The 14,314-nt window shown below is 38.0% G+C and overlaps 1 protein-coding gene across 11 annotated transcripts in view; it reads right to left on the reverse strand.

Annotated features, from left to right (window-relative positions):
- Positions 1–14,314, reverse strand: part of ACACA (acetyl-CoA carboxylase alpha) — a 318,748-nt gene that overhangs the window by 192,792 nt on the left and 111,642 nt on the right. For all 11 annotated transcript variants that reach the window (XM_064271370.1, XM_064271368.1, XM_064271369.1 and 8 more), the window contains one exon: positions 715–847. In XM_064271370.1, the coding sequence (XP_064127440.1) occupies positions 715–847 (133 nt within the window). The remainder of the gene's footprint in view (positions 1–714; positions 848–14,314) is intronic.

A 14,314-nucleotide genomic window follows, 5' to 3' on the forward strand; every position in this document is an offset into this window, starting at 1 on the left:
GGCAAGGGAGACACATAACTTATATTTATTGGAAGATTAACAGAGAAAACCACTGAATAATACTTTCAGGAGTGGGAATACAGGGTGCCATCCTTTATTCACTGCACACTATTTCAACCAAGTCATCCTATCAGCTCTGACATGGTTTAGATAAAAGTAACACAGGATTACTCATAACATTTCAAAATACCTGAAATCTTTAAATATTAAAAAAAAAAAAAAAATTTTTTTTTTTTTTTACATGTGGTATATTCCCTCTAAACATTTCAAATACCTCGTGAAACCCAGTAAGGCACAGTGTATCAAACTGTTTAAGACTTTTATTCTGAAACTCTTCCTACTCCCTTAGGCCTAAATACCATGCTGTGACATACAGTATCTCCCCACCACCACTCCATAAACCAATTAATATCTCATACCCTCTCAGATCAGTGCTGCTCAACTCTGTAAAACCACAAGATCTTTCAAAAAGAACCTTACAAGCACTATTTCATCATCTTAATTACTTATGACTAAATTTTTAATGGTCAATACATATTCCTGAAAATAGTGAAATGATTTAATAAGATGCTAGGAAGGCAGAAAAGGATAATTCCACATAAAGAGGCAAAGTCTCTGAAAATCCAAATACCAGTTTTGAGCAAATTCAGACAATAAGGTATCAAACCTCATCTACTTTTGAAAAAAAAAATAATCTAGCAAGTTACAACTTACCTTCTCAATCACTTTATTTCCCCCAAAACGAGTAACAAATTCTGCTGGAGAAGCCACAGTGAAATCTCGCTGTGAGTCTATTTTCTTTCGGTCTCGACCCTGTTTCACTAGGTACATACCAGACATGCTGGACCTATAAAAATAGAGTAACCATGAAGGGCTATAGATAAGATTTCTTCACACCATCTCTCTCTCGGAGACCTGCTCTTCACTGCCATACTTGTGACAGGACTCCCAACTGCATCCTTGTGAAGACTGCAACCTGACAGACCACACACTTTTCAAATAGGAAAGCATTTCCTTGTTTGTGGAAATTTAAGAACAAAGACAAAAAACTGTTTCGGAGCAATAAGAGACAGTATCAAGGTTTACCAACACATGCTATCACAAAAAGATGGGCTAAAGGTTGAATGAAATGATACAACATAAATAATGGACTCAGGGAATGTTAAAGCTAAAATGCAGTTGGCAAGGTTGTTTTTGGATCATGACTCTGACATGCAGAAGACCTTCATCTTTGTATTTCTAGCTTCCATCTTTCTTATGAGCTCTAAATCCACATTTGTAACTACTTAATGTTTCATCTGGGTATACCATGGGTATCTCAAAATCAACAACTGCAAAACCAAATTCTTTACAAGGCAGCACTATATACCTTATTTTGTTAATTATAAGATGCTCCTTTTTTTTTTTTTTTACATTTTAAAATCTCTAAAATCGGGATGCATCTTACAATTGATGGTGTGTCTTTCTTAATTAGAAGCTTTTTTCTTTTTCTTTGCTGTTGTCAGTTGCCCTCCAGTCTCATGGCCACCCACATGTACAGAGTAGAACTGTTCCATATGGTTTTCTTTTTATATTTTTATTGTGCTTTAACTGCAAGTTTACAAATCAAGTCAGTCTCTCATACAGAGCCTTATATATACCTTGTTATATATTCCTGGTTGCTCTCCCCCTAATTAGACAGCACATTCCTTCTCTCCACCCTGCGTTTCCATGTCCATTCATCCAGCTTCTGTCCCCCTTGGCCTTCACATTTCCCCTCCAGAAAGGAGCTGCACACATAGTCTCATGCATCTACTTGATCCAAGAAGCTCACTCCTCACCAGTTATCATTTTCTGTCTCATAGTCTAGTCCAATCCATGTCTGTAGAGTTGGCTTTGGGAATGGTTCCTGTCTTGGGCTAACAGAAGGTCTGGGGACCATTACCTCCAGGGTCCCTCTAGTCTCAGTCAGACCATTAAGTCTGGTCTTTGTATGAGAATTTGGAGTCTGCATCCCACTGCTCTCCTGGTCCTTCAGGGATTCTCTGTTGTGCTCCCGGTCAGGGCAGTCATCTGTTATAGCTGGGCACCATCTAGCTCTTCTGGTCTCAGGCTGATGTAGTCTCTGATTTATGTGGCCCTTTCTGACTCTTGGGCTCAAACTTACATTGTATCTTTGGTGTTACTCATTCTCCTTTGCTACATGTGGGTTGAGACCAATTGTTGCATCTTAGATGGCCAGTTACTAGCGTTTAAGACCCCAGATGCCACTCTCCAAAATGGGATGCAGAATGTTTTCTTAATAGTTTTTATTATGTCAACTGACCTAGATGTCCCCTGAAACCATGGTCCCCAAACCTCTGCCCCTGCTCCACTGGCCTTTGAAGCGTCTGGTTTATTCAGGAAACTTCTTTGCTTTTGCTTTAGTCCAATTGTGCTGACCTCTCCTGTATTGTGTCTTTCCCTTCACCTAAATTAGTTTTTGTCTACCATCTAGTGAATCCCCCTCTCCCTCCCTCCCTTCCTCTTCCCTCTTGTAACCATCAAAGAATATTTTCTTCTCTGTTTAAATTATTTCTTGAGTTCTTATAATAGTGGTCTCACACCATATTTGTTCTTTTGCAACTGACTAATTTCACTCAGCATAATGCCTTCCAGATTCCTCCATGTTACGAAATGTTTCACAGATTCATCATTGTTCTTTACTGATGAATAGTATTTCACTGTGTGAATATACCGTAATTTATTTATCCATTCATCTGTTGACAGGCACCTTGGTTGCTTCCATCTTTTTGCTATTGTAAACAGTGCTGCAATAAACATGGGTGTGGGTATATCTGTTTGTGTAAAGGCTCTTACTTCTCTAGGATACATTCCAAGGAGGGGGATTGGTGGATCATATGGTAGTTCTATTTCTAGCTTTTTAAGGAAGTGCCAAATCAATTTTCAAAGTGGTTGTACCAGTTTACAATCCCACCAGCAGTGTCTAAGTGTTCCAGTCTCTCCACAACCTCTCCAGCATTTATTGTGCTTTTTGGATTAATGCCAGTCTTGCTGGAGTGAGAAAGAAGCTCACTGTAGTTTTGATTTGCATTTCTCTAATGGATAATGAATGTGAGCATTTCCTCATGTATCTGTTAGCTACCTGAAAGTCTTCTTTAGTGAAGTGCCTGTTCATATCCTTTGCCCATTTTTTTAATTGGGTTATTTATCTTTTTGTTGTTGAGTTTTTGCAGTAACATGTAGATTTTAGAGATCAGCTGCTGATCGGAAATGTCATAGCTAAAAACTTCTTCCCAATCTGTAGGCAATCTTTTTACTCTTTTGGTAAAGTCTTTGGATGAGCACAGGTGTTTGACTTTTAGGAGCTCCCAGTTATCTAACTTCTCTTTTGCTGTTTGTACAGTTCCAGTAATGTTTTGTATACTGTTTATGCCATGTATTAGGGCTCCTAGCGTTGTCCCTATTTTGTCTTCCATGAACTTTATCATTTTAGATTTTATATTTAGGTCTTTGATCCATTTTGAGTTGGTTTTTGCGCATGGTGTGAGGTATGGGTCTTGTTTCATTTTCTTGTAGATGGATATCCAGTTATGCCAACACCATTTGTTAAAGAGAATGTCTTTTCCCCATTTAACAGACTTTCGGCCTTTGTCAAATATCAGCTGCTCATATGTGGATGGATTTATATCTGGGTTCTCAATTCTGTTCCATTGGTCTGTGTATCTGTTGTTGTACCAGTACCAGGCTGTTTTGACTACCATGGTGGTACACTATGTTCTAAAATCAGGCAGTGTGAGGACTCCCACTTTGTTCTTCTTTTTTAGTAATGCTTTACTTATTCGGGGCCTCTTTCCCTTTCCATATGAAGTTGGTGATGTGTTTCTCCATCTCATTAAAAAATGTCACTAGTATTTGGAATGAAATTGCATTGTATCTATAGATTGTTCTGGGCAGAACAGACATTTTTACAATGTTGAGTCTTCCTATCCATGAGCGACGTATGTTTTTCTACTTATATAGGTCTCTTTTGGTTTCTGCAGTAGTGTCTTGCAGTTTTCTTTGTATAGGTCTTTTAAATCTCTGGTAAGATTTATTCCTAAGTACTTAATTTTCTTAGGTGGCTATTGTAAATGGTATTGATTTGGTGATTTCCTCTTTGTCGCTCTCTTTGTTGATATAGAGGAATCCAACTGATTTATGTATGTTTATCTTGTATCCTGATACTCTGCTGAACTCTTCTATTAGTTTCAGTAGTTTTCTTAAAGATTCTTTAGGTTTTTCTGTGTATAAGATCATGTCGTTTGCAAACAGAGATACTTTTACTACTTCTTTGCTAATCTGGATGCACTTTATTTCTTTATCTAGCCTAATAGCTCTGGCTAGGACCTCCAGCACAATGTTGAATAAGAATGGTGATAAAGGTCATCCTTGTCTGGTTCTTGTTCTCAGTGGGAATGGTTTCAGTCTCTCTCTGTTTAGGATGACGTTGGCTGTTGGCTTTGTATAAGTGCTCTTTATAATGTTTAGGAATTTTCCTTCTATTTCTATTTTGCTGAGAGTTTTTACCATGAATGGGTGCTGTCCATATGGTTTTCAAAGCTGTGACTTTTTGGAAGCAGAACACTAGGTCTGTCTAATGAGGAGATGCTGGATGGGTTTGAACTGCCAATCCTTGAGCTAATAGTTGAGCACTTAACCGTTTGTCCCATCCAGGGACTCCTCTCCTACACACCTATTAAAAAATTAGAACAGTTAAAATCCAGACACTTCTAACACCTAAATAGCCAATTCTCACTATTGAATGCTTTCTGTTTATAAAACTAATACAGTTTCTCTTTCCTTGACTGGACCTTGACTGACAGACCCTCTCAAAGAATGGTGTAAGGATTAAATCAGATAATGGATATAAGCTCCTTTAAACACTATTTGGAGCCCTAGTGGTGCAATGGCTAAGCTCTCAGCTGCTAAGGGAAAGGTCAGCAGTTTGAACCCATATAGTGGCTCCACAGGAGAAAAGACCTGGTGTAACGATTACAGCCTAGGAAACTCTATGGGGCAGTTCTACTCTGTCATATAGGGTTGCTACAAGTTTGAATCAACTCAACGGCACACAACAATACACCATGTGGTCCCTAGGTGGCGCAGTTTGTGCTTGGCTACTAACCAAAAGTTGGTGGTTCAACTCCACCCAGCTACTCAACTTCCATAACATTAAGCCATTGCCATCGAGTCGATTCCAACTCACAGTGACCCTATAGGATAGAGTAGAACTGCCCCATATGGTTTCCAAGGCTGTAATCTAAACAAATCCATCTTGGAAGAAGTATAACCAGAATGCTTGTTAGAAGCAAGGATGGCGAGGCTACTACGTCTTACATACTTTGGACGTGTTGTCAGGAAGGGTCAGTCCCTGGAGAAGGACATCATGTTTGGTAAAGTACAGGGTCAGCGGAAAAGAGGAAGACCCTCAACGAGGTAGACTGACACAGTGGCTGCAACAATGGGCTCAAGCATAATAATGATTGTAAGGATGGTGCAATACCAGGCAGTGTTTTGTTCCGTTGTGCACAGGGTTGCTATAAGTCGGGATGGACTTGACGACAACTAACAACAATGATCTTTATGGAAATAGACTGCCACATCTCTCTCCCACAGATCGGCTGGTGCGTTGGAACCACCGACCTTTCAGTAAGCAGCCAAGTGCTTAATCACCGTGTCACCAGGGCTCATTTTGGAGAGATTACTGCAGTTCTACTACAACACACATGGAGTTGCCATAAGTCATAATCAACTCAAAGGCAGTTGTTTTTTTAAGTAATATTTTAAGGTGTTTTTTGGTGAAAGTTTACACAGTAAATTACCATATTTTACGCAAATAATGCGTGCACTATACTTTTTTACCAACCACGCAACCCTTCCCCCCACCACTAGTTTCGTAAGTGAGCTATCTGTGCATCTTACGTGTAGGCATTATTTGTGAAAAAAATACAGTAGGTTTCCATTTGGCTATTTCCATGAAAGTTGTTCAGTGATATTACTTACATTTTCACAATGTGTCAACGTTCTCTTTGTGTTCTGATTGTTCCATTTCCAGAACTCTAGTTTCTCATCTTTACTTCAGAGTAAATGTTGATCTTTTGGTCTTACATAGATGGTTTTTTAGTAGAGCACTGTACTTGCAGACGGTATCTGTTATTTTGTGTTACATTCTGTTATTTCACTGAAAGGTGATCTCAGTGGATAGGTTCAGTTCGAGGTTTAAAGAGAGTCTCTGGGTGACAGTCTCAGGGAGTCTTCTGGTCTCAACTAGTCCAGTAAGTTCTGCCTTTCTTAAGAATTTAAGTTTTGTTTTACATTTGTCTCTCACTCTATCTGGCACCATCCTATTGTGACCCTAGTCAGAACAGTTGGTAATGATAGCTGGGTCCATCTAGTTCTTCTGGTCTCAGGGTAGATGAGCCCATGGCTCGTGTAGGCTATTAGTCCTATAGACTGGTTTCTTCTCCTGATGAGTACAGATCAATAGTTGCATCTTTGACGGCCACTTGCAAGCTTTTAAGATCCCAGACACTACTCACTTCATTAGGAAGCAGAACATAAACTTTGTGAACTGTATTATGCCAATTGACTGAGTCGTCCCATGAGCCTAAGGTTTTAAGCTTTCAACCCTAGAAAACCAATCTTGCAAGGTGCTTGGTTATATCTGAGAAGTGTCTGTCATTGTGTCTTCTATAAAAATATGTTCCTGCACCCATATATCTGTACTTACACATACTAGTAGATATTTCTATCTATGCAGGTTTTTTGTTTGTTTTTTTAAACACGATTTGGTAAACAGCAGTTTTCTTCTATTCCTATCTTTTCTCCTTTCCCCTACAATCTAACTTTGATGCGGCAGTCAATTATCTTTTCAAAATAAAAGAGTATGATTAAAATCTTCCCACAAAGAAAACAGCAGGTCCAGATGGTTTTAAAGGACAAGTTCTTCCAAACTTTCAAGGATAGTAGCTCTAACCAAACTTCCAGACAACAGGAAAAGAATTGAAACTCCCCAGCTAGCTTAACAGTGATATCAACACAAAGATGTTATATGAAGGAAAAATTCCAGGTCTATTTTACTCATAAGAATGGGGAAAATATTAATCAAAACTATGTTCACCATGACCAAATTGAGTTTATCCCATGCAAGAATGCAGAAAATCTGTAAATGTAAATCATATAAACAAATTAAAGAGAAAGGGGATCAACATAGAAAACACAAAAGAATCTGCAGACCAATTATTAGAAATAATAGGAAGCAAGTGTCTAGCTATATGGTTAATATATTAAAAGTCCCAAAATATTACATATAACAGATTACATACAGATTAGAAAGTTAAAAACAATTACAATATATATACTTTTGTTACACAGATGATACAGTAAAACCGTATAAAAAAGACAACAAGGGAACATGATGAGAATGGGATTAAGGAAAGTGGTTCTCTCTGTGGGGAGGAGCCAGGGAGATAGGCTGAGGAAGAAAGACTATATGGCTACATGTAGGTTACTGGCAAAGATCTGTTTTTGTTTTAGGTGGTGGATTTTCAAATTACTTTTTTAAATAGCTAAATAATTAATCGTTAAATAATACTGGGCCACATGTGGACCAATGCTGAGCAACTGTGTCATGAACCAAGGATTGTGATTATATACGTCTCTGCACCTGAATTAAAACCACACACTCCTCAAGAGATCAGCTTTCAGTATCTAGGGAGGCAGTGAAGGGACAGAGAAGAACCAACAAAGGAGCTGCCAGAGTGTGAGACAAGAGGGGAAGAAAGCCTTTACTGACAAAATTAAGCTGCAGAAGGAACTAGTCATGAGATTTAATCAGTGATCTCTGGAGGTAGTAAAGATGTGCTCTGAGGGTCATTTATAAGGAAATTGGAGAGAAAAACAGAAATCCATCTTTTAATGATGGGATCCTCCATATAGCCACAGTCATATTGTTATTTGCAGTTGTTTCCAAACTTTACTAAAAAATTGACAAACCAAAAAATCCCGTGTGCCAAATGCTTTTCCCTAGCCATCAATCAAATGTTATACTTTGTGGAACACTCTAGTATTGCACATAGCTTAATTCTTAAGTGTTCATTTACAAAATGAAATGGCAATTACATATTGGGTCATCAGTTGATACTAAAACAATGCTACAAAAAGCTGTCCTGTAGCAGGTTTAAGTAGGTATGTTTGTACAAATAAAATATCCATAAATTTATTTAAATGGTACAGCACAAAGAATTCAGTAATTAGGAAAAACTTAAAAAAAAAAAAAACTTCGCCAACTTTAACCCAGGTTCTTTCAACACACAGAAGCCACTCTATGTTAAAGGAAACAATAAATAAAAGAAAAATACCACCAAAACAAAAATGTTCAAGTTGCTTCCCTCTGCTGTATTTTGCCAGTTTTTAAGTACTATTTCTTACTCTTGACTACAATTTTAAATATGCAAATATTTCTACTTCTCCTTTAGACTGTTTAAGTCTTCCTGAAAGCAGCCACCAAATCTTACAAGGTTGTATTTTACAGTAACCAGCATACCATCTGGCTTTCTGCTGATATATAGTGTTCTAGATCTTAAAAAAAAAATTAGACCAATCTTCTTTCTTTCTTCTTTTAATGCTTCTATCAATAAGACTCAGTAAGGCGTTTCCCCAAAACATTTCCTTACATTGTAGGCAACTGAGGTAGCTCTTGTTAACTTCCCAAACCACCACCACCTATGGGAAGGTAACATTAAAAGACAGTTCAAACACGAGTGTCTACTTTACCTACTATACTTAAAGATATGGCTACCACAAAGGCTACACATTCCACAAATGGCACTCAATATATATGCTTGCTAACTGACTCTAAGACTGTCGATCTACTAGATACTTTCTTTATCCTTTCCCATGCAGGGATTTAGTTATCTAGCATTCGGATTGGAACTTTAAGGCTAAGAGAAGCCTCAAGGAAAATGAGGCCCAGAGAAGTAGTGTAACTAATTCAAGGTCACAGAGGTAGTTGCCAGACCAAAAGCCAGTTTTCCTATGTCCCATTTCAGTGTTCTTCCAACTACAACATGGAAAATCTCTGATGAAGATAAAAACCAGTGACCTGAAAACATGTGTTAATAACAAAAATAAACTCCCTGGCCTATAACTTGAGTTATTTGCCATGCAGTCTTATTTCTTTTAGGCCCCGATCAGTATCAGTGTATAAAACTGAGTAACAACATGGATAAATCTCAGTTATGCTGAGAGAAAGCAGACAGACACCAAATGGTACATACTGTATGATTCCATTTATAATCACATTCTAGAACAGGCAAAATAAATCTACAGTGAAGAAGCAAATCAGCGGTTGGCCAGGGGCCAGGGTTGGGGAATTGACTGCAAAGGGGCACAGGGATGATGGAAATGTTCTATATCTTGATCTTGATTATGCTGGTGGTCATGCAGGTATGTCAAAATTCAAACTGTACACTTAAAAAAGGTAAACTTTACTATAGGTAATTTACACGCCAACAAATCTGACTTAAAAAAAAATCATCCAACCGTCCACTTAAAATTGGTGCATTTTATTGTTTTAAATTATACTTCAATAAAGTTGACTTTTAAAACACTGTTACTTCATTTAAGACACAACTATAGATCTCATCTTGTCTGGTACAAAAGAGAAAGAAGGAAACCAAAGACTCAAAGATGAAACTAGTCTACAGGACTAGCAGTCTATGCAGACCACGGCATTATCTACTCTGAGATCAGAAAAACCAGAGGGTGCCTGGCTAACATTAATGGCTGCTCTGATCAGGGCCACAATAGATGGATCCTGACAGAAGGGGAGAAAAATGTGCAACAGAACTCAAATTCTTAAAAAGTCCAAACTTACTGGACCCACTGAGGCTAGATACTCCATAAACCTTGAACTGAAACTACCTCCTGAGGGCACTGTTTAGATAAATAACAGATGGGCTCATAATATAAAGAACATCACCAGTGAGTCCTGCGCATTTAAAAAAAAAAAAAAAAATCATCTGTATGAGATTAAATGGTCAACAATTACTCTAAAGCAAAGATGGAAAAGTAAGGGGCCAGGGAAACCAGGTTACTTGAAGCGAGGCATTCAGAAGGGAATTAATGAGAAGGTTAAAACACTGAAAAATGTAACCAATATCTCTGAACATTTTGTGTAGTAATTGCTAACAGGGAACCTAATTTGCTGTGTAAACTTTCACTGAAAACACAACAAATAATTTAAAAACAAAATACTGTTACTAATGATACAGAAAAGCAACAAAAACTTGTTGCCATCTAGTTGATTCCAACTCATAGCGACTCTACAGAATAAGACTTGTTACTGCCAGCCTCTAGTCCCTTGTACTTGTTCTCTGTGTGAGGAATGTCTCTTCCCTCCTTGTCTTCCAACAAGTACTCCAATCATCCTTCAAAATGCAACTAAACTGTCAGTTCTCCCAGTGACCTTTTGTTGACACCGATTCTTCCAGCTTCAACCCCTAAGGAAGTTACTGAGCTACATCAGAATTTTCACATACATCTTTCCTATTTATCATGCTATATTGTAATTTATGAGTTTACACGTCTGTCTCCCCTGAGAAACACTGTAACCTAGAGGTCAGGGATTCTTTATCGCTCTATCTCCAGCACCAGAAAGAGTACCTGGAACGTATAGGAGCCACTCAAACATTTTCAAATTATTGTTACTGTTTGTTAGTTTTTGATAACTACATAAAAATAACCACCACCACTTCTGAGTACTTGCTATGGGACACTGCTCATCTTTTTTACATGCACTGGTATATTTAATCCGTATAGTAACGTTATGACATTTGAGCCCCATTTTACAAATGAGGAAAAAGTGAGGCTCAGAGAGATTATGTAATTTACCCATGAGGATACATACAGCTAGAGGTGACGAAGCTAAGATCTGAATCTAGACTCTGAGCTGGACCATTCTACAATACCGTCTCTTTAGTTCAACTGCAAGGAGCCATAGTGGTATAGTAGTTAAGCAGTCAGCTGCTGACCAAAAGCTTGGTGGTTCGAACCCACCAGCTGTTCAGTGGGAGAAAAATGTGGCAGATAGCTTCTGTAAAGATTAAAAAAAAAAAAAAAACCCAGTGCCAGATTACAGCCTTGGAAATCCTATGGGGCAGTTCTACTCTGTCCTACAGGGTTGCTATGAGTCAGAAGTGACTCAATGGCAAACAACAACAGTTCAAATGTACTGAACAGTGTCAGAGTTTATAATCTCACTGCATACTCATGCAAAGAATTAGGCCTTTACAACAAACACCAGGGTTGTTTTTCTTTTTCTTTTTCTTTTGCATATGGTTTTAGAGAACAAATTACTTGTATCTTTACTGTCATGTCTTCTAATTTTTATATGAGCCCTTCAAATACACGTCTGCCATACTAACCATTATAAATCCCAATTCCCTCAGAGAATGGCTAAAAGTATTACAAAATAAATAATTGATAAGATTATATTGATCTGAGAGGAGATAAGCTAAGCAGACATAATCTTAAATTAAGTTTTAAAAAAGTAAAGATAAAATTGAGGAGTTAGGAAGGGGCAAGAGTGAAACGCGACATATCTTAGGAGAAAAAAATTTATTTTCTTTTAAATTGCAAAAATTTGAAAACATTGGAATGTTAATTTGATTGCTCTCACTAGGAAAGTAATTTTTAAAAGTCAGAACTCAGAATGAGTTTCATATATTCAATAATAAATATGTTTATGAATCTTATAAGCAAAGATGCACAACCTTTAAGGAGAATTCTGTGCTGCCCAGTGGCCTAAACGATAACAGGTGGCTTTAAAGGCGGGGTACGGAGCATCTGTAAGGTCCCTAAAAGCATCATAGCACACAAACGGGTATGACTTGTGTTCTGTGAAGGCAGTTTCACCTTGCTAGGAAACCCTGGTGGCGGAGTGGGTAAGAGTTCGGTTGCCAACCAAAAGGTCAGCAGTTCGAATCCACCAGGTTTTCCTTGGATGACCTATGGAGCAGTTCTACTCTGTCACATAGGGTAGCTATGAGTACAAAAATGAGGAATAGTCACTATACATACTACTAAAAGAGCAATGAGCAGTTAGACTCTGTCCCACTGATAAGTCTCTAAAGGTTTTACCCTTGCTGCCATCAAGCTGCTATGAAATTCTCAAAGCCTCTTGAGAAAAGCAGACTTTGATTCCCCCTCACCTGCTGCCATCAAGTCAATTCCAACTCACTTCCTAATCCGGGCAAAGATTATAAAGTCCTCTCAAAGGACAGCTTGAAGTTAACAACAACAACAACAAAAGGTATTCTGAAAGCAAGTTAGAAGAAAGAGAAGACGTCTGGTTAAATAAGGTGGACTAAACTCAAGCATCTTTCTCTGGCCCATGCAAAAAGATACGTGTCCTTAAGGACAAAGAGAACAGGAGGAGAATCTACAGCAAGTAAGACTGTCAACAAAATTGTATTATAGGACAAGAAAAGAAAGTGTGATAACTTGATCAAATTTTAGATTTCTCTGCTTTGTTAAAAGCTGAAGGAGTAAGAAAACAATAAGCAGCAACCCAATTCTTACAGCACACCCACAAAGGCTCAAGGATTAGAGGCATCACATAAGTGCCATGGAAGGTTAGGGGCAGAGTAAAGTTGAAGGCAAAAGACCTGACTGGATGTCTGTATAAGCAGCAGTAGGAACACCACAGATACCCAGCTCCCCTCCATCTTATCCTAAGAGCCACACAATTACTGGTTCCCCCCTCCAGTAATTAAGTTTACTGAAGTTAACTCTCTGAAGTAGTACGACTCCAGCAATTAAGTTTATTGGAGTTAACTCTCTGAAGTGACAGAACTACTTTAGACATGGGGAGGGTCAGGGGTTGCACGAGGGACGGGGTGGCGGGAGGGAAGTGGTTGTCTACCAGGCACAGGTGAGGGCAGAAGTGAGACACCATGTGAAAACAAGAGGATCTCAGAATATTTACTCTTGTCTACCTTCTCTCAGGAAGCTATTAGAGAACGTGGTCTTCCAAAAGGAAGGAGCAAACAAAAATAAAATTTAAAAGCGAAGACAAGGGACACAGAAGATCCAACACAGAAGAGAAGGGAATTCCTTAGACGACTGTTGCACAACAGACTTAGAAAGCAACCAGTTCAAACTGGAGGAAGGCCAACTATTCTAGGGGGGATGCCTCCTTGGCCAAAAAAAAAAAGGACAGATCACCCGCAGTATTTAACCATATTAAGGAGAATTTTAGCGTGCTGTCAAAAGAGTTTAAAGATAAATTAATGAATAGGCAACAAAAAATGCAATCATTAAATAAATTCACAAAAGAAATATAATTCTAGAACAGCATGCAGCTTAGCTATGAATATGTACATAGACATAAAAATGTAAATAATAAATATGAATTTAATAAAAAACTGTTAAATAACCATATTAAACGATGGGAAGGTGGGGTGGGAAAGCATGCGTGGGGTGAAGTTGTAGAAGGGTGTAAAAGAGCTAATCCGCATTTTCCACAGAGGGAAGTCAATGGCTGATATATAAAATTGAAAAATCAAGAAACATCAGGTAAACTTATTACTTGAAATACAGATATAAAACACAGGAGAAACAACTATGTTGTGGAAGAGGAATAAAATAAGGTCTTCTGTTTTTATTTTATCTGAATTTGAAAATTATGTTCTTAAAAATATGAAATTATATTCACTCAAAATTATAATCTACACATATATATTTGAAGATGTGTAGATGATTAATAAGGTCCCTTTTCATTCTACAAAAACTCTATTTTATATACAGCAAAACCTGCGAAAGCTGGAACCTGTATAAGGTGGAAGCCTGTCAAAGAAGGAAAGCTCATATATCTTCCACTAGAATGAGTGATAGAAAAGTAGTAAGGCTGCACCATGTCAAAGGCAGAAAGCCTGTAAGGCCTGAAAAAACTAGGCAGTCTCATTGAGTTTCAGCTCTTACAGGTTTCAGTGTGTGTGTGTGTATTCCCTACCCACCCACCCTGTCCCCGCCACGTGCTTTTACATCTCTCTGTTTTCAGTTGCTTTTACTTATTGGACTCAGTGGAATTTTTACTTGCTTTTTCCCCAAAGGGGCAGAAAAGGCAATGAAAAGGAAAAGGAAAAGATGATTGTTCTAAAGACAAATTTTGCCAACTCAGTGATTTTTGTTGTTTTCTGTTTTTGTCAAGGTCTAGTTTAATTTTTCAGTAATTTTGTTTACAGTAAAAACTCTAGATTACCAAAGCAAGCAAACAAACAAAAAAGATAAT

Source organism: Loxodonta africana, chromosome 18 (genome assembly GCF_030014295.1).
Source record: "Loxodonta africana isolate mLoxAfr1 chromosome 18, mLoxAfr1.hap2, whole genome shotgun sequence".
NCBI lineage: Eukaryota > Metazoa > Chordata > Mammalia > Proboscidea > Elephantidae > Loxodonta > Loxodonta africana.